A 19435-nucleotide genomic window follows, 5' to 3' on the forward strand; every position below is an offset into this window, starting at 1 on the left:
TTCAAAGACTGCTAACTTCATCCCGCTGAAAGAGCCGGAGGTGGTGCAGATTGACAAGCAGCTCTCCAGGCTGCCACACACGAGTCAGAACACAGCTGAGGCTCAGCAGTGGCATGCAAGGCTCATTTCCAGACACACAGCTGCGTCTCCTCGTTTATCCCCCACCCAGGCTAGGCACACTTCACAGTACACGCGGGGTAGGGAGTACCGAGCTTGGATCTGCTGCTCCAGGTTGTGCTGCATTCTCATCCCCAGCTGGTCAAGCTGGTCCCACTGCTGCGCCAGCCCCACGGTGCTGTGCTCCGTGTACTTGTTGTCCAAGATGAGTGCCTCTTCCATGGCAGCTCCGAGGTCCTCAATCTTCTTCAGCTGGCTCCTCATAGCTCGGATCTCCTGGTGCTTGCGCTGCAAGGAGGGAGTAGGAGGATGAAATCAAGGAGTGAAAAAAAAAAAAAAACCACCTTAAAATGAACGTGTGTAGAATATGGGCTGGCTGGGGAAGAAGGTTTATATTCTGTCTGCTGGGATTTTATGTATATATATATATTTATACACACACATGCGCATACATATACTGGGATTTGTAAATAGTATTCAGAATAACCTCTTCGTGCATGTTATTGGAAACCAACAGGGCTTGCAAGCCAGCTCTTGAGACAGAAAGAATAAACTCTTACTAGAAAACATGCTGAAAATATTGTATCTTCTTTGCCCTACCCCAGCCATTTAGGAAAAAAAAAGATCAAAAAGGAAACCTTTATCAGAGTGTTGTGTAATGGCTTGGGATGTAAGCAGACATCGGATATGTAAATAGGTAATCCCCAAGGTTTCTTCATTATTCAAAATATATAAAATCGATTCAGATTTTACCGTACAATGACATGCATTTTCATTCCCACCCGGTGTTCCCAAGATACCACTCAGGAGAGGTGTTTCAGAAATCGCTGAGCATCACTTACTTTAGTAGCTTCCAGCTGTGATTCCAGTGTTCCCGACTCCTCCACCATACAAGACCTAAACACAGAATCACAGTAAGAGAGAGCACTTCTCCCGTAAAAAATGGCAGGTGGGGCTTGAAATTAACAGTTCTTCCTTAAAATTAAAAATCCTTACAGCAGTATTATTCTCCTGTAAATATTTAAACACTGGTTTTGCGTTTTGTTTATTCTGACTCATCCTCTTTCAGACAGACACGTGTACATCTTCTTTGATTCTTATTTCTTTACATAGTTAATTTCTAGCCCCATTTGAAAGGCAACACGATCAGCAGCCACACTTCATGCCAGATCCAAAGCACCCACTTTACTGGACCTAATGAAATTAGAAACTCGGTGCAGTCCCACCCCACCCCACCGTGCCCAGCACACACGCACACAAACTACGGGTGGTTCACCGGGGACAGGCTGTATTAGCCAGCAAGATACAGGAGCTCTACAGAGGTGTGTTACGTGAGGAGAAAATGGGGGAAAAGACCTTGAAAACTACTGGCTTGGTTTAAAAGTAGTGTTTATACAGTATCATCACTGTAGAAAACGATAGTTCTCCCCTAGGCAGCAGTGGTTGATGGAAAGTTGCTTTTCCTGCCCACCCTCTCCCATCCTGCCCCCGGGGAAACTGAGGCAGGGCCGCTCCTCTCAGCCCAGTTCCACGCTGAGCACAGCAGCCCCCTGCCCTAGCACACACTGTGGTGCTGGGCTCCAAGAACTGCTTCATGTGGACTAGCTACAGAAAGTCTCAGGGTGTTGCTTTTTCCTCCCCAAATCCTGAGTAACCTTCAGCTATGTTCAGGAACCTCTGCCCTTCCAGCACGCACAGTGAGAGCTCTTACTGAACGACCTGTGCTTGGGCGCCGTGCTTTTGGTGTTTAAGTTCCTGTCACTGTAAGGTTCCCATACCCACTGAGATCTACCCTACGTGCTTTTGAGCTTCTTGAGGAGGGGATTTCAAGTGCTGAATCACTCTGCAGCAATGAAAACACATCAAACACCCGGGTGTCTCTCACCACGGGGTTAAGGCTCAGATTCAATGCGTGCCTAAGGAGATGAAGCGCGCGCCCAGAGCAGGAAGCTGGGAACCAACCACAGAAAGGAAAGAGTCAACGGGGAAACAAACCTCCAAGCATCTCTAAGCTGTGAAAGTTAGTTGGAAGGAAAGCGAGCCTTGGAATTAAAGAGTGCATTTGAAAACCAAAGTGAGGTAAGAAAATAAAGAGGAAAAAACCTTCCAGATAGATCATCCCCAACTTCATACTGATAGACACGAATGACACGACGATAGGCTATGCTAGTCAAAGAAAAGAAACCAAGTAAATTCCAAAAAGGAAGAAGAAAGAACAGAGGAAAGAACACACCCAAACACGGCCACTGCAGTGGAGCCACACTCCAAGCTAGCACCACCTTGCAGCAAACGTAAGCCACTGTTTAGTGAAATAATTCAAACGCTGGTCGCACACACACAATTGGTTATTTTGGGGTAAATCGCACAAAAGGGAGGGTCATTAAAAAGAACTGAAGTTTAGCAGTTAATTCGCCTACTGATTCTGTAAAAGCTTTTTTCTTTCTAAATTCATCTTTCTGCCGCCCCTGCAGGAAGCCTCCTCCAGGCAGCACCGGGCACACACAAGCCACTAGGATGCACTGAAAAGCCAGGTGCACGCAGGGCAGCTGCTGCTATCTTGAAACTTCTCTGAAGCTCGGCTTTCCCTCTCACCAAGGCATTCTCAGCGCAGCCAATGCCTCTTTGAGCTAAGTCTGCATTTTTAATCTATTCACACAGAATTAAGGACAAACTCTGCCTTGCGTATCAGCAGCCTTCTGGTAATTTGTTCAACAAAAGAGCTTGGCATGGTGATCTCGAACTCTGACCCCACGTCTTTTAGTAAATGGCCCTTTCTGTTAGCTCGTTCTTGGATACCAGAACTAATTTACAACACTACTTTACAAAGGAGCAGAGAATTCAGCATCCGTTCCAGGAAAATCTGCTTGGTTCCATTAAACTGTACAACAAAAATGGGGCAAATTATTTTTATCTGGCAGAAACAGCAGAACACAAGACACTGTGGTCATTACAGAGCACATAAGAAGCACAGTTATCTGCGAAGAATTCCACCCTTTTATTATGAAAAGCCTTCTATCTTCATGAGAAAGGCCCCTGCCTCCTCTCCAGCACATTACACAGGGCAGACGCCCAGGCTTCTGTGCCAGGCCCGTACAGTATTTGTTAACATTTCACATTATGCCTCGTTACAAAGCTTCTACCATGTTGCAGATTTTTAATACTGAAGAAAAGAAAGCGGACAGACATGCTGTCAGAGGTTTTGGCAGTCTAAAGACGTTTAAAAATTTGATTGTTTCCTTTCCACTACTTGACAAACCACCGACGTGCATCCTCAGCAGGAATTATTCCCATGGACACAAGTGGACATAAAACTGCAGGCATCCAACCGCCTGCAAACCCAGGCACGTCTGTGGGTTCGTGTTGGAAGGTTTTGTTTCTACTATCAAGAATACGATCTCTGTGGGGTAGGCACCTATTCTGAGTATGGTTAAGCAGCAGATTAAAAACAGGCAACTCATTTTCACATACCACAGAGCTTTAAGATAGGTAACTTCAGCACAGGGTCTTCATAAGAACCTTTCTTCCTCCTTGCAAAACGAATGGTCAATACCTTGGAGGTTTAATTGTTCTAAGAACAATTATAATGGAAAGGTCTATTCCATTAAACCAATCTCTAATGCTGGAAAACTAGCTTTGTCAGCTGTTTTCCAAAAGCATATGAATGTGCTTATTCTATGTTCTCTCATATCTCATCAAATTAACAGGCTTTTCTTGTGCAAGCTCTCAGAGAAAGGAAGAGCAAAGTTAGGACTTCCACGGTATGCCAGTGGCTTCCCATTAATAACTTCCTCTGCTTTTGACTAGGAAATAATTATGTTTCCATTGGTTTGCACTTAGTCTGCTCCAGAATCACGTTTCCTGTGACTGTGCACCTCAGCTCCAGATTGCTCTTTTCAAATAAAAGGGGTTTCAGTGCAGCTCTCACAAGCAATATCATGACAGAAGAACACACACAGATAGAGCAGAACACATCACCACATTTGTAAAGATATAAAATTCAATACTAACCCATCTAGCAGGTAAGTCCTGTAGAATGTGAAGATCCAGACATCAGGCAGCAGGACAGAGACAAGACAGTAAGAGAGGGACAGAAATTTGGGTGGGAAGCAAACATCAAAAAGTTAAAAATCGTATTTAAATTTCGGTATTTCATGAAGACACATACAGAACTATTTGTAAACACACAGAGACAGAGAATCACAGGATTACACGAAAACAAAACTCACCTCTTCTGAATCACAAGCCCCATGTGTCAGAATTGGCTAACAGCACTGTCTGAGCACGGTTACCTCAGTTTTCTAGAAACATGCTCTTCAGTTCCCTGCAATTCTCAACCCTGAGATTTCTTTTTTAATTACTAAAGCAGCTGTTAAATCTGTACTCCCTCTTCCCCAGGCATGGATATTATTAGACAGCACCCCAAGAAGGTGTTTAAAATGTAGTCTTCAGGTTTTTTCCACAGTTGCTTTCTCTACTAAAGTTCTAATGAGATTTCTAATATACCAGTGAACACAAAAAGGCATTAACAGAAAGGCCATGAGCACTTCAGACAGCCTGCTTCTAGCTGTTCGTTCCTTGCCTCTGCCAGCTGTAGGGCAGACTAGTGCAGGAGGAACAGGAGGACCGTCAAGTCCTGGATAACTGGAATCACTACAGAAAAACGAATACAGAAGCAGAAACATTTTTATAATCTGGTGTTTCAGGGTCTTCCTCTCCCCTGTGGCAAATGGGGCCTCCCTCAGATCCCAACTACAGGAAATGAACAAGTGCCCATCAGTTGTTTTTCAGCAGGAGGCATTACAACTTAGATGGGCCAAGGAAATATAGGATGAATGCACTTATTAGCTGTGGAATTCTCTAAGGGTTGCTCCTGGAAAGACAAACTATACCTGGTCTCCTGAATCCATTGGTGGAAGGCATTAGCATGCTGAGCAAACTCCTGGCGCAACTTGTCATTCTCTTCCTGCCTTCGCTGTTCCTTCTGCAACTCCAATTCACGTTCCTGAGAAAGGAATAAAAATCGTTTCAAACAGGGAAATACGTGACTGGCTTCATGCTGTAACAAAGAAAAAACAGCACTGCATACTGGTGCAATTCTGGAGGTAAAAAGAAGACTGAAGACTCAAAGAGTATCCTGGATACTTACCTTTGGGGACAATTTCCAGAGAGGACTTTAAAGGTCACAAGCTATGAAAAGATCAAGACTTGCCTTGATAATTTTCTGCAGATTCCTCCAAGTTTCTTCAAGAGCCTCCATAGTAAACCAGGTGTAGGGGTTGGAGGCTACACGGAAGCTCTTGATCTGGCGATCAAGCTCTGCCAGCTGGTTGAAGTCAGCTTGGGCAGAACTAAGTGAAGAACGGAAAGCATCATGAGCTTCTCGCAGTGCTTTGATTTCTTCCAGCGAGTTACAGCGCACGGGATCCGTCAGATCCTCTTCAGCATTCTCAAACCAGCTGTTGAAGGCAGATGCCTTCTTTGCAAAAGTCAGGAACAGATCCTCAACCTTGAAAAAAGGAAATAATCCAGTTGGTCAGTTAAGTTATGCAGTTAGGCAAACATTGTATATGAGGTGATCTGGAATTAACAAGCCTAAGTTTGCATTTATTGCTTATTTCTTGTAAGTGTCTTAAAAATTCTTAAGGAAGTTTCCATAAATATTGTCTGCAAATAGAAAAGCTACATAAGTTGCAAGTGTTGTTTGTTTGTTTTCCTCCAAAGAGAACAATTCCATTTTTGTAGCCTCATGGTTTGGCTACTCACCTTTCTGAAATGCTCCTGAGCCTCCAAGAGTTTCTTTTTCCTGGCTGCAGAATTGGCAAGTAGCTGATTCCAGCGTTTCATCAAGGAGGCATGCCGAGCCTCAATGGCCTTTGATTGGATGTGTTTGGCTGCTAGCAGCTGGTCTTTCAGAGCAGTGATGTTTGCAATTCCCTCCTGCTGGAAAGCCTGAAGTCCAGCATCAAAAGTTTCCTGAAACATTAAAAAAAAAAAAAAAGAACAAAATATTTTTACATTGAAATATATGCTATGCATCCTATGAAAGATATAGGAGTGACTAAATAAAAATAGAAATAGAAATACTAGAGAGTCTTTTGTATTGCAGAAGTGTTCACCTCCTCTCTCCATCCCTTTCCAGGGTGGAAGCAGCATTAGCACTAACCTGCTTGGTGAGCAGTGTCTGCACAGAAGAGAGGTCACGTCCATAATCATCTGTCTTCAGACTATTTTCCTTCTCACCTTGAAAATGAAACAAATGCATTAAAAATGTAGACATCTCTATCTCAAATGTTCCTTCCATTCCAAGCTGGGGGAAGGCCCTCTGGGCTAATAGAACAATTACTTCAAAGCATCCATCACAGCACTGCTGATTGCTTTGGGTGTAGGTCTGCTCATTACAGCACTGTATGAGAAGCTATCTGAGGTCTTTTGAACTGAAAGAGCATTTCAGTTTCTTTGTGACAGTGTACTGTGCCCCAACACAGAACGTACCTATCCACGACTCCACTACATCTGCTTTCCAGTTGAACTGGAGGAAGGCAGAGTTCTCATCCAGTTTGGCTTTCCTCTGAGCTGCCGCTTTCTCCAGATCTGAAACCTTTCCTTTGAGGCCCTTCATCTTGGCAGTAATGTTCTCCACATGGTGATTGTTCTACATGACAGGAGGGGAAAAAAATAAATTAAATTTGATCTTAAGGTCTTCCAAGGCATCCAGAAAGCTGCGAGCAGAACAAGGACTTCAATCAAAAGACTTTGTTCTCAATGTACAACACCGCCTAAGAAACAGCACTGTAAGAGGTTAACATCAATAGCTTATTCAGCTGCAAAAAATGAGTAAGAGCTCATTTCAAAGAGTTGACAAATCAATCCTAAGAGCAGAGCAAGTCTATTTTGACATCAAAATGTCCTGAGCAGCCTTTGAAGGTTTTTCTTTACCAGTCTATTCTCACCTTTTTAATGAGATCCTCTCCGTTAGCACAAACATCGTTCACTCTGTCTTTGTGGACAGTAAAATCAGTCTCAAATGCTTCGTGCTTTTTCAGCAAGCCCTGCAAATATGACACACAACCACTTTTTAAAATATTTTCTCACTACTTGTGAAAGAAAGTAATTTCTAAAGAAAACACCATAGTTGGAGTGCTTTTCTAAAACAAATCCATGATGTTTTTTAATTAATTTATTACTATGTAGGCCTTTAAAAATGAACCAACAAAGAAACCTCAGCATTGGAAAGACACAAAGTAAAGGTTCACTGAGCTCTCATCAATGATAATGCAGTGAAGATACTGAAGAGCTGACAAATTTCTCCATACCTGGATAGCTGCAAGTGTGTCCCCATAATCTTCACTGGCTACCAGTGTCATTTTCTCATTGATCCATGCTTCTTCTTCCTCAACATTTGCTACAAACTGTTGGTATTCCAGAGACTCCTCTAGACGCTGCCCCCTGTATGGGTAAAGAAAGGTAAAATTAGCTGCGATGTTGCTTTACAGAGAATTACAGCAGCAGAAAACCTAGGAATGTACAGAGACTGAACCCTAGCATACAATCACTCATACTAAAGAGCCCATCATCAGTGACGTGTGTTATGACATGATTATTGCTAATGACCTATATCTAAACACCTGAAATTCAATAAAATCTGGTCTAAACAAGCCCATGTAACTGCTGTAAGTTGCATGTTACAAAAACATCTCACTCACCGAGCAGCTGCCAACTGCTTTAACTCTTTCCAGTGATCCACGAACTGAGCCAGTCTCTGCTGTATCTCCTCCTTTCCAATTGTGTTATCATCTGAAAGCTTCTTCCCAGTGTCTAGAACACCCTGAAAAGCAGAGAAACACCCAATCAATAGAACATCACTTGCTCTTTTATGATGCACGCTGGATTCCTACAAACCAATTACTGGCTTTCATACTTGTCGCAAACAAGAAAGCCATTTCTTATAGGAAATCTGTCAAGGAGAGGCATTTACCTGGATAGCAGGTTCATGGGCAGCTAATTCTGCTTCTAAGCGCTTGTGTTTTTTCCTCAGGTTCTGCACACCAGTTAGGTCTCTGCCGTAGTCCTCTGAGCTAACTAACAATTTCTTCTCTCTACGTTCAAGAGAAAAGCGAGAAATACAAAATTTTAAAATTACTTACATAGGTCAAGTCTCACAAAAGAAAAAAAAAATCATTGCAAATAAGGAAATGCTCTTCATAGCATAAATAACTTGGATGCAAGAAATTGCATATGAGTTATCAGCAAACAGCAGCTGGCTTCTGGCAGCACATCAAGGGGAACGTGTAGGGAAAAGAAAGGAAAGAGAGAGGGCCTATCATTTCTCTATGAAAGATAGAGTTTCTTGGTAACTTTTCTTTTTAAGAAGATAATTACTTTTTGTAAAGTTTACTTTCTGTTGTCTGATTATTATTATTATTTTTTTTTTAACAAGCATAACAAAAAAGTGCTCTAAACTGAATGATTTCTATCATGCTCACTTCTTTCCCTCCTCTAAAAGTAGTAACACCAATAAGGAAACAACATTTTGTTAATTACTACAACTGGCTGGAACAAAAATAGTACTTCAGACTGAAAGAGTAAGGTTTAATTTTTTTCTGGGTGCTTTTCCAAAAAGAGTCAAATTTCAGTTATCTGGTTTAGGGCTAAATAGTGTTACTTTTCCAGTACAGAGGTTTCCTTCTTGGGGTTTGACAAAGTAAACTGTAGATAAGAAGCCACACCCAAATCGGTGTTGAAGCTGTTTTGAATACAGTGTTCCTTGACTGGGAGGCAAGTATGTGTCTTCTTGTAGAGACACATACTTGTAGAAAAGGCAAGCTACAAAACCATACTACAGCCTATGAATGCTGTTAGCAAGCTGGCAGTAAGCATGTGCCCTTGTGCAAGAGCCTCGAACTTCCAAAATACGCACTTGATCCAGGACTCCTCGTCGTCCATATCACGGAAAAACTGATGCAAACGGTGGGACTCGTTCAGCTTTGCACGGCGGGCAGCTGCCATACTCTTGATCCTCTGAAAGCGCCCATTAATAGTCTCACGTTTATCCTTCACTTGGGATGTATCAAAAGCACTGCTGGTCATCAAACTGTCAGCCTGACTGTTCAGGTCTTTCAGACGATCCTAGAAACATGGGTGAAAAGGTGTGTGAATAATATTATCGCATTATTTCTATACCAACAAAACCACAGAAATCTGACTTACTTGGCAGAGCTACAGTTTTTAAGAAAACATGTTTCAACAAGTGTACGACTGCAGCATGCATTGAAGTGGTATCTGCACAATTTGCTGATTACTCAGAGTTATGTTCCAAAACAAAAAGTGAAAGCAATACCTCATGAGCAGATATATCAGCTTCCAGTAGCTGGTGCTTCTTCAGAAGGTTGTTAACCGATGCCAAGTCCTTCCCATAGTCTTCAGATGCCAACAAAGCCTCCACCTGGGGGTGGGGGAAAAAAAAGGGGATGAAGAATGAGCTGTGTGTTGTATTTTCACAAATCCCTTGAAATTGTAATGTCTCTAAAATCATGTAAATTAATTATCTCCTTAACCTTCTACAGTGTGGAAAAACCTTTGCCTCATCACCTGCTTAATTCTTAGAAGATTCTATGCAAATAGGCTTATTCTCACTTATTGTTTATAAATAATATAAAAAACATCCACAAGATTTTTAATCTTTTCAGAGCCTTGTAATAAAGGTTTTTACTAAATAAATCTAGACTTGCTCAAAGGTATACAGTGTTCTAGAAAACTGAAAATCAGCAAAGGGAATAAAAACAATAAAAAGAAAACAAGTCTTGCAAGTAAATAATTCAAATCAATTACCTCTGAAAGCCAGAAATCAAAGTCCTTGATTCCAGTATTGAAATTCTGCTGTTTATTAGCTTCTTTCAGTTTCTGACTCTTTTCTGCTGACTTCTGTACCAGGAACTGCCATTGGTCAGCCAGGGCAGCTAGCCGTGCCTGTTATAAAATGGAGAAGACAAATGCCACAAATGAAAAACACATTCTGATAAATGCAACACCACAATAAGGTACAAGTTTGGCTGCTGATTCCAGGTACACAAACTGTACAGTAACTATTCCATGTTTCCTAGCTATAATTCAGTTCAACATTTACATCCTGATCATAGGACCAGAAAACTTTTCTCCCTCTTAAGAACAAATAAAAACGACTACCCTGATTCCTACTGGATAGTTGAAATAGAATAACATATAAATCAAGTTTTTTTTTTAAGGGGTATTTCCCTCCTGTTGTCCAAACATTCCAAACCCAAAACTAAATAAATCTTCTAAGACTTGTTTTATCTACCTTCACAGCATCCTCGCTGCCAGCACACGCTCCTCTTTCAATCAGCGAGTTCCCCATATCGATGACTCCACGGATCCGATCCGCATTGGCATGGAGCTCAGCTTCGAAGGCTTGGTGCTTCTGGTGTTTGCTCTGAGCACGACAAAAATGAAACTATTAGAAACTGGACAAAGGGCTCCTAAATTGTTCTCATGGGCTGAGAAGAGAGCACAAGAGTTGTCTACACAGAGAGGTTTGTGTGTAGTCTGATCCAAAGAAGTTCTCTCTCTCTCTCAGTAAGCATATTGACTGTTCACTCAGATGGTAACTCTCATGAATCTGGAGAGCTATCAAGCTTTGACCTAGCAAAACTGTCAAGGAGTTGATACATACAACTCAGGCAATGTCTTCTGCATTTTACAGATGCCCATGTAACATTCCTTGCGTTAACCTTAGAGGTTACTCAAATAAAGCTTTCTCATGTACAATGCTATCACCTCCAAAAACTCCATATACTCTAAGCATAAACACAGTAGCTTTCTATTCCTATAGAAGCTTCACAAATTTCTGTTTCCCTTTGTAATCTATAGGTAGCTAAAAGAAATCACTGCTAAAACCTATCTGCTTTTTGCAGTTTTGATATTACTCAGTCATACTTGACATTATATATTACAGTCCTGAATCAACATCAAAAACTCTATAAAATAACTTTGAACAATTTATTTATTTATTTTTTTGAGTTGAGAACACCATGAGAACAACAGGAGCCTAGGTGTAGGAGGAAGTATGCAGATCTCTCATATCTACACGATCCATCCACCCACCAGGAAGATAAGAATAGCACAAAAATGACAAGACGGAATTTACAAGTATTAACTGGAAATGCTAGTAACATTGGACATGGGTATGCGATGCCCTGAGAGAATGGAATGAAAGGAAATGTTAGATTTGAAATAAAAGATGGAAAATACTATAGCGCTGCCATGAGAAATTCTGCATGAACTGCTTTATTTTGGAAACCACTAATCCTGAATGCTGAGATTAGAAACATATCCTTCAAAGCAGTATCTGCCAACACATAAAACTCAATTTAAAAGCTGCCAATTGCTTATCTCCATATAACAACCATGACAACAAATCCAAGACGAGCCTTTCTCTTTTAATATAAAACTCTTATTTTTTCAACTAAGAAAAAAAATTGAATGTACTACAGCCTAAAGCAACAAACACAACATTTGTCTCCTTCCTTACTCTAGTTACATTCCCCCTGTTTGTCATCTTCTTTCATGTAACCTCATTTCACTCTACTCTTTGGATTTTAACAAGTCCTGTCAGCTTTCTACGTGATACGTATCCTTTTCCCAAGGGTTCCTTCTACATTATTCTCTTCTACTCTTGTAAGCCATCTAGGTCTACCAGCTTTATTGGTTTCGCCATCTTCAGCCTGTGATTCTAAAAGCTCAAGCTAACAGAGCTCACATCACATGTCATGGGTTATATCACCACCACTCTAAATTCAGAAAGGAGGTTGACATGCCTCATAGCTAAATTTCTAAAAAAGGATAGGAACCCATTTTTCTATGGGCTGACTCCTACCCCTCCACACACACACAAAAAAAACCACAACCAAACCTAAAAAAAAAAATTAAAAAAATCCCAAACTCTATCACTTATGCATCGCAAATTAAACAGATCATGCAGAACACCTGCAAAACAAATACATAAATGATGCTGAGTAGGCATTAACAGAAAAGCCACATCCATAACATGAAGATCAATAGCTGTACCTGCATGAAGGTCAATAACTAATAGAAAACAAAGAGATTGCATGAACTGATGGATGGAGCAAGAGACTGCAACCAGACCTTGTGCTCACACATAAGCTATACAAAGAAAACAAATTCACATACCGGGGCTAGTCCAAACTACTTACCAGCAGTTTGGAAAGCTATAAAACAGATTGAGAGAAGAAGTAGTTCAGTGCATTTATACTACTTCATAAGCCAGTATTTAAACACAGGACGTAATTCTAAGTAATTATTCTCTAATAATGAAAATTGAGTGAGACTTATATTTTAGAATATAAGAGAGATCTCATATGGAGATGAGATCCAGGAACTTAGTTTCATTATTTTATTATCTAGATACCAGGAGAAAAACAGAACAGCTACTCAAGAGTATCTTCAGAAAGTGTGCTGTTGCAGATACCACATATCTTATTAATTATACGCATCAATAATTATCCAGTGAGTTCTATTTTGGGTCTCCTTTCATGCATAATGCAATTTCTATTTTCTCCTTGTTAAAGGAAGACCATGTCCAACACGGTGTGTTATTCTCTCCCTTACTGAACAAGAACTCCTCTGAACATGTTCTTTCAAAAAAGAGTATGCTTTGTGAAGGTAAATATTTCAATTTGATTTCTAAGCTGAGAAACATATTCACCTGGATATTAGTGGGATCCTTGTATGACTCATCACTTGCAGTTTGGAGCTTTTCACTGATCCAAGCTTCAATTTCATCAACATCACGACTGAACTGCTGGAGAGTCTGAGATTCTCCTAGCTTAGATCTCTTCTCAATCATTTGAGCTTTCAGACGCAGCCACCTGTAAGCAATTAAATACACGTATAGAATGAAAAACTAAGACTGCACAAAGCAGCACATTTTACAGCTGCAAAATATTGCCAAATACCATTCTCTTTCACAGTTAGTATCTGCATCCAATCTTACAAGGCTTTCAGCATACTGACCTGTCCAGAACCTCATTGCGTCTGTTAGCAATGACTCCTTTCGCATAATGGTCAGCAGAGATGAGCTGGTCAGCAAAAGACTGCAAGACAGCAATTTTCTCTTCCTATTCAAAAGAGAAGCCATAAATTAGAACAACTTAGGTACTTCAAACTGGAATGGAAAAAGAGCTTTTGGTGGTGTGCTGTTTGTTTTTCTTCTTTTTTCTCTTCTCTAAAGGAAGACTATCTTCTACAGGACTGGAAAGTTCAAATTCAGAACACCTCTCACCTATGGCATTTAGGAAAAAAATATCTTTTGGACTTTGTAGTATGATCTCAGTAAAAGTTGGAAGTTTTCTTCTACAAAAAACGGAAAACATACTTTTTTTCTGCTGTAAAAATAAACAATTTTCAAGTAAGAAAGAAATTTACACAAATACCTGCCACACTTCCCACATCACGTTTGTGGGCAATGAAACCCATCCCTGTCTGCATTAGCCACTTCTGAACTGTTGGTGCAGATCCCAAACAGCTCAATACTTAGAACCAACCTTTAGAAACCATACACAGTAGTAATTTCTTGTATTAATAACCTGCATAAGAAAAACGAATCTTTTGCCCCCTCACTTCGGATACCCTCCTCACCTGGACATTGATTGCCTTATCAAAATCTTCGTGTTTCTTGATGAGTGCCTCCACGCTGTCTAAGGAGTCTCCTTTATCTTCTGTATTTAGGAAAGCCTCTCGGGCAGCCATCCAGTTTTCAGCTTGTTCACAGTCCCGATGAAACAGCTACAGAGAAAAAACTCCAGAGCATGAGAAAGACAGACCACGAACACTGCTCATCACCACGATGGAACAAACTCTTACGAAAAAAGGACTTATTTTTTATTTTTAGAAATGCAGCAGAGTACCTGCAGTTCTAGACACTGGTCTAGCATCATTCTGCGCTGGACCCAGGCCTTCTCCAGGTCTGTCCGTTCTTGTTCTAGAATATCCAGTTTCTCCTTGATCTCTGGACTGGCATAGTGACCACGTGCCAGAAGTTGTTGTCCAAACTGTTCAAATGCCTGGAAAGTGCCAGCTCTTGCATCTATTTCAGTGCGGTGTTCCTGCATGGCACAGAAAGGTGTTAAAAAATAAATAGAGGACAGAGCTGTAATTGATCTATTTTTGGATCTGTAAGTGGAGAGTGTAAGAAAAACAAACATCTGTTGATGCTTATGATACACACTCACAATCTTTCACATACCTGGTGCCTTTCCAATAAAGCTTCAGCTCCAGTCACATCCTTTGCAAGCTCATCTGAGGAGACCAGTCCCCGGATTCCATTGATCCAAGACATAAGGTCCCTGCAAACACAGATTAATAAACAATTTTTCCCTTCCTCCACTAAAATAATCTGGAACAGGAAAAATAGTTCTTTTTCAAACCCTCCCCAGAAATATTCCTGTGTACCACTGAGCCATATATACTTCAGTGTATAATACAGCAGACAGACAAATTGGGTAGGAAGGAGATAGACTCTTCACCTGAAATCACTGAGGAAACGCTGCAGGTCATGAGAATCTCCAAGCTTCTCTTTGCGCTGGTCAGCACGTTTTCCCAGACTATTCCAAGCCTGATTCAACTCAGTGCATTTTTCTTGGAGATCTTCAGCGGATTCTGGATGTGACTGGATCAGACGCTGGGCTGTTTCACCAAGAGAGTTCACCTAGAATTAAAGAAAATAAAATAAACACAAAGAAAACAAGAATAATGTTTTATACAGTTCAATTATCTCTGCTAGACAAAAGAAACCTTATGGTTTTGTCCCCTTCTCAGCCTCACCTTGTCTCCAAGAGCTGCTAAGTCTCTCTCAAAGCCTTCATGTTTGCGCTGCAGAGCCTGCACACTGGCCAAGTCATGTCCATAATTGTCTGTATTTAATGCTTGATTCTTCTCCTCTATCCATTCTTTTGTTTCATCAGCATCTCTGATTTGAGCAAAAGGCAGAAAGAGAATTAAAATGGAGGCCACGCTAGGATCTCTGTTACCCAGCAGGTTGCTGATTTCTAGAGAAGCTCTAGTAGTTGATGATTCTATTAAACTGCAAGACGACGCAAGTGAACTTTGGCAAAATAGAACAGCAGTTGAGATATCCCAAACCCTCAGTAGTTCCATGCTCCCATGTTAACAAGCTTTTATTTTTCTAGGAAGTATATAAAAGTCTTCTTGTTTACTGGTGGCCCAACTTGCACTAAACAAATTAGGGGCTGAAATATGACTCGTTTGGAACAGGTCCCACTATGTTTTAGAACTCTTAAAAATAAATTATTTTATTGATTTAAAATCAAATATGGATACAAACACCTTACCTGTGGAATCTCTGGACTTCGTGAGCACTGCCCAACAGCTGGCTTCGCTCCTCTGCTAACTGCTGCAGAGACCTCCAACGTTCATTCAGTTCCTGAAAAACAGCAAAAATCAAGCTCCACACTGATACTGCAGAATCACAGTTTTTTTTATAGCATTTCTGCTTAAAGAAACTCTTGTGTTGGGCTCACTGAAACTTTATGATGTCAAACAGAAAATTTATCCAGTAACACGTCATTCACTATGCTTATCACCCCCTTTTTCATTTTGCTGACACCTGCAAACATGCTGACTACACCTTCTTCACGTCCATCGTCATAGTTTTTTTTTCAGGGGTTTACTAAGGACACAGACAGCAATGCTGGAAGATTTCCTAAAATGGTTTATGTTATGTAGAGTATATAAGCAAATTTCACCAGTCAGTAACAGTGCAGGTGAAGTATTCTGCTTAATTTCAGAAAAATGCACAAATTCAATTAGCCCGGTTCAAAAAAAAAAAATTAACGGTTTCTCCTGACATAAAAAAACATAGAAAAATATTTTGTGTGTATAATCAAATACTGATGTAACCTGAGAAGTAATTGCCGTATGTTAATAATTCACTCAACAAGTTCATTCAGGAAGACTTATAAAGGATAATGAAAGACAAGAACTACAGAAAGGTAGGTGAAAAAGTTCTCAGCTTTTAAGTAACCTCAGAAAAAGTTGTGTTATTACCTTGATTGAGTTAAATGTTGCCACTGTGTGTACCATCATACGTGCAGACTGCATGAAAAGGCAGAAATAAAAAAAGTAGCATTAAAGTCTACTTTAACCAATCAGAGCCAAAATCAGATTGAAAGAAAACTTAAAAATCCATAATGACTTGGCTTAGGTTAAAACCACAGACTTTGTAAAATACAACTATACAAAATGCATGAAGAAAGAAATACTACAGATTTTAAAGGTTTCAATGAAAACTGTTGAATTCTTTTAATTTTTATATAATTCTTTATAAATCTTTAGAACACTGTTTTGAATACAGTGTTGTTTATGAAACACCAACAAGAAGCAAGTAAAAACTATATTAAGAATATTACTTGCAATACCTAAGGTATTCTAGATCAGGGTAAGAACAGTTAGACATGTACATGTGAATGCTATCTTAATAAGGATAGAGAAAACTTAATGCAACACTCAAGAAGTGACTAAAAACAAACAAAACAAAACAAAACACAATTGTTTCCTCAGTCAGAGGGACAGAAAATAATTGCCTGAATGGTTTAACTTTTGGCAGAATCAGCTTAGCAGTTAATTGAAATAATTTTAGAACACAAGATGACAATCAAAACAGGTGAAAGACAATTTGAAAAATTATGACCAATTTTCTTCAATATGCAATCTTGCTTTGGCAAGTCTCAAAGAAAAAAAGAAAAAAGGAAAAATGGGCATATGAGAAAGTGGATGGTCTATTAAAAAAAAAAAAGATGATGTGCTATAGTTTTTGATTTACTTTGCCATTGTTTGCTAGTAAATGACAGCACCTACCTTCCAAGGAGAGGCTGTCTTAGAATCAGTTTCATCCTGTTTGAAAGAAGTGAAGAAACAACTTGAAATAGGAATGATATCAGAATGTATTTTAAAAACTCAGGTATCTCCTTGTTTGAACCTTACCAACATAAATCAGTTTTTACAACTAAGTATTTTGTGTCATTTTGGGTTTTTGATTTGTGGAGTAGAACACTCAGTAAATAAATGGATGGAAGATGAGATCATCTTTTTACATCCATTCAAAATCATTATCGAGTTCCGTCATGGAAATGGATTACAGTGACGGCTGAACTTATACTTGTACATCTCAAAGTGTTAAAAATGCAATGCAGAAATTAACACTTACCCTGGGCATCATACCATAGACTTCCTGCAAAGGAAAAAGACAAGATGCCTTGTTATTTTCTAACAGAAAGGAAATTCTGACTGTTTTTAAGAAAGGGAAGATATCAGGAGATACGCTTTGAGGTAGCTTCTTCTACAAAATGGTTACCAGCATATCGTAAAGTCAAATATTGCTCTCACAACTTGTATGTGCAGCAGAAATGGGAGTTTGACTAGTCAACGTTATGTTATAACACATCCTCTTAGGGCTTAAAAAATAGACAAGCTGCTTCAATACTCTCTTGGCAGTGGATGGAATTACTTACAGAAATAGGGAAATATGTAACAAGTTTCCAAAAAAAAAAAAAAAAAAAAAGTTGTTTTATTAAAACAAGAAAACAGAAAACCCCATCATTGTAAACTGAGCTAAATTCTATTTCTCTTTTCCCCTAGCATTATTGCTGTTTTTCCTGCAAAGAAATAAAGGCTGAAATTTCATATTTATATGAAGAAATAAAGCTAATACATGGGATCCCCATGATTTTTAATATTATTTTAAAGACATTAAAAAAGGGGGGGAGGGGGAGAGAGAGCTCTAGATAGTGCAATTTGATACAGCACTATTTAAAAAGAAACACTTCAAAGGATACCCTTGTGCTGGCCATACTATAGAACAGGCACTAAGTGTCTCTGATTAGAATGCCAGCGTTATCAGACCAGAGAGCAAAAATGAACAGCTAGAATCTTATAGCGACACACAAAGTAGAATAGACAAAAGAAAGGAATAAAATCTTTCACTTCTCAAAAGCATTAGAGTAAGTCGGAAAAAAAAAAGTGGACCTGTTGCTCTACTGCTTGCACTTCCTCTGCCATCAGTCCTTCTGACTCCAGGTCATTTGCAACCTTGTTTATGTCCTTCAGACGTGACTCATTAGCTTTTAGATCCTGCACAGAACAGTAAAAATCACAGCGTTAACATTCACACAAGCAAAACACATGGATTAAGTTTGCACACCAGGGGTGCCACGAGGTACAGTTTGTAAGCAGAAGGAATTTAGCACACTTGAACTTTCCAGTTACCAGTGAATATAGAATGCACGAGAGTCTATGCCAAGAAATCCCAGCTGTCAGCACCAAGTGTCAATGAATTAAACAAATGCATCTTTGCACTTCAGTGTCCAGTATCTTACCAAAGTGGACAGAACAATAATATATGTACAAGCAATTCTTTCATACCTCATGCAAAGTAAAGAAAAATTAAGAAGTATTGCAGAAGTGTTACAAATACTGAGAGAAAAATAAATAAATAAATCCAAAAGCCTAACAGCATTTTCAAACAGAGAATTATTTTAACATATCCTGTCCAACACTCTACAGCTGAAAACTAACATGCACATTTCCTTTCAACAAAAAAAAGGAATAGAAATAGCTTAACTGAAAGTCGTGCTTCACACAAAATGGAATTCTTTCAGAGCTTGTTAGGTTCTATATTTTAGCTCTAAATTATCAACGACCTATGACCCAGAAGCACACGTTATGCAGCATTACAACATACCTTCTGAAAATCGTCAAATTTCTTCTGCAGCACCTCGACCTGCTCCAAATCAGCACCCACTTCCTCATTTGTGAGTGCAGCTTCTTTCTCATTGATCCACTGCTGAAGCTCATTAGCCTCACGGAAAAGCATAAATTTTTTGCAGCTTTTCTCTAGCATGCCTTTACGTTTTTCTCCCAGCTCAAGAAGAGAATGATACCTGGAACAAGGAGAAAAGGAAGGCAGGAGAAGTCAAGACTGAACTGAGCAGTCCGAGCAATTAAACAGGTGCTGGTATCACCAAAGATATGGGAAGTCCCTGCAGTCTACACGTTGCTATTCTACAGAATGATCTAGTTACTCACAATTAGGCAAATGTAAACTGCACGTTTCTCCACTATATGGATAAGCACACCAAAATGAGACCTCCCACATGCAACACTTTAGCGGGCAAAGGCAAACCCCAAATCCCTGTTCGGGTCAAGGTAGGTTCTTAAGCTACAGCAGCAGTGCAGTGCAGGAATGACTGCACGGGATACACCAAGAAAA

General features: G+C 39.8%; 1 protein-coding gene across 11 annotated transcripts in view; it reads right to left on the reverse strand.

The window, feature by feature from the left end:
• SPTAN1 (spectrin alpha, non-erythrocytic 1) overlaps positions 1-19435 on the reverse strand; it is a 48648-nt gene that overhangs the window by 2196 nt on the left and 27017 nt on the right. For 5 of the 11 annotated variants that reach the window (XM_068657463.1, XM_068657465.1, XM_068657459.1 and 2 more), the window contains 31 exons: positions 18908-19106; positions 18193-18297; positions 17375-17398; positions 17026-17061; positions 16216-16263; positions 15501-15592; positions 14974-15118; positions 14676-14857; positions 14396-14495; positions 14058-14255; positions 13789-13935; positions 13165-13268; positions 12857-13019; positions 12345-12359; positions 10433-10564; positions 9946-10083; positions 9455-9559; positions 9035-9243; positions 8093-8213; positions 7821-7942; positions 7431-7563; positions 7068-7166; positions 6610-6769; positions 6281-6357; positions 5881-6090; positions 5327-5623; positions 5007-5119; positions 4126-4143; positions 2221-2283; positions 960-1014; positions 209-405 (listed from right to left, as the gene is read on the reverse strand). In XM_068657463.1, the coding sequence (XP_068513564.1) occupies positions 209-405; positions 960-1014; positions 2221-2283; positions 4126-4143; positions 5007-5119; positions 5327-5623; positions 5881-6090; positions 6281-6357; positions 6610-6769; positions 7068-7166; positions 7431-7563; positions 7821-7942; positions 8093-8213; positions 9035-9243; positions 9455-9559; positions 9946-10083; positions 10433-10564; positions 12345-12359; positions 12857-13019; positions 13165-13268; positions 13789-13935; positions 14058-14255; positions 14396-14495; positions 14676-14857; positions 14974-15118; positions 15501-15592; positions 16216-16263; positions 17026-17061; positions 17375-17398; positions 18193-18297; positions 18908-19106 (3807 nt within the window). The remainder of the gene's footprint in view (positions 1-208; positions 406-959; positions 1015-2220; positions 2284-4125; positions 4144-5006; positions 5120-5326; positions 5624-5880; positions 6091-6280; positions 6358-6609; positions 6770-7067; positions 7167-7430; positions 7564-7820; positions 7943-8092; positions 8214-9034; positions 9244-9454; positions 9560-9945; positions 10084-10432; positions 10565-12344; positions 12360-12856; positions 13020-13164; positions 13269-13788; positions 13936-14057; positions 14256-14395; positions 14496-14675; positions 14858-14973; positions 15119-15500; positions 15593-16215; positions 16264-17025; positions 17062-17374; positions 17399-18192; positions 18298-18907; positions 19107-19435) is intronic. The other 6 variants (XM_068657469.1, XM_068657466.1, XM_068657470.1 and 3 more) reach the window with 4 other exon arrangements.

This window comes from Anas acuta, chromosome 20 (assembly GCF_963932015.1).
Source record: "Anas acuta chromosome 20, bAnaAcu1.1, whole genome shotgun sequence".
NCBI classification, from domain to species: domain Eukaryota; kingdom Metazoa; phylum Chordata; class Aves; order Anseriformes; family Anatidae; genus Anas; species Anas acuta.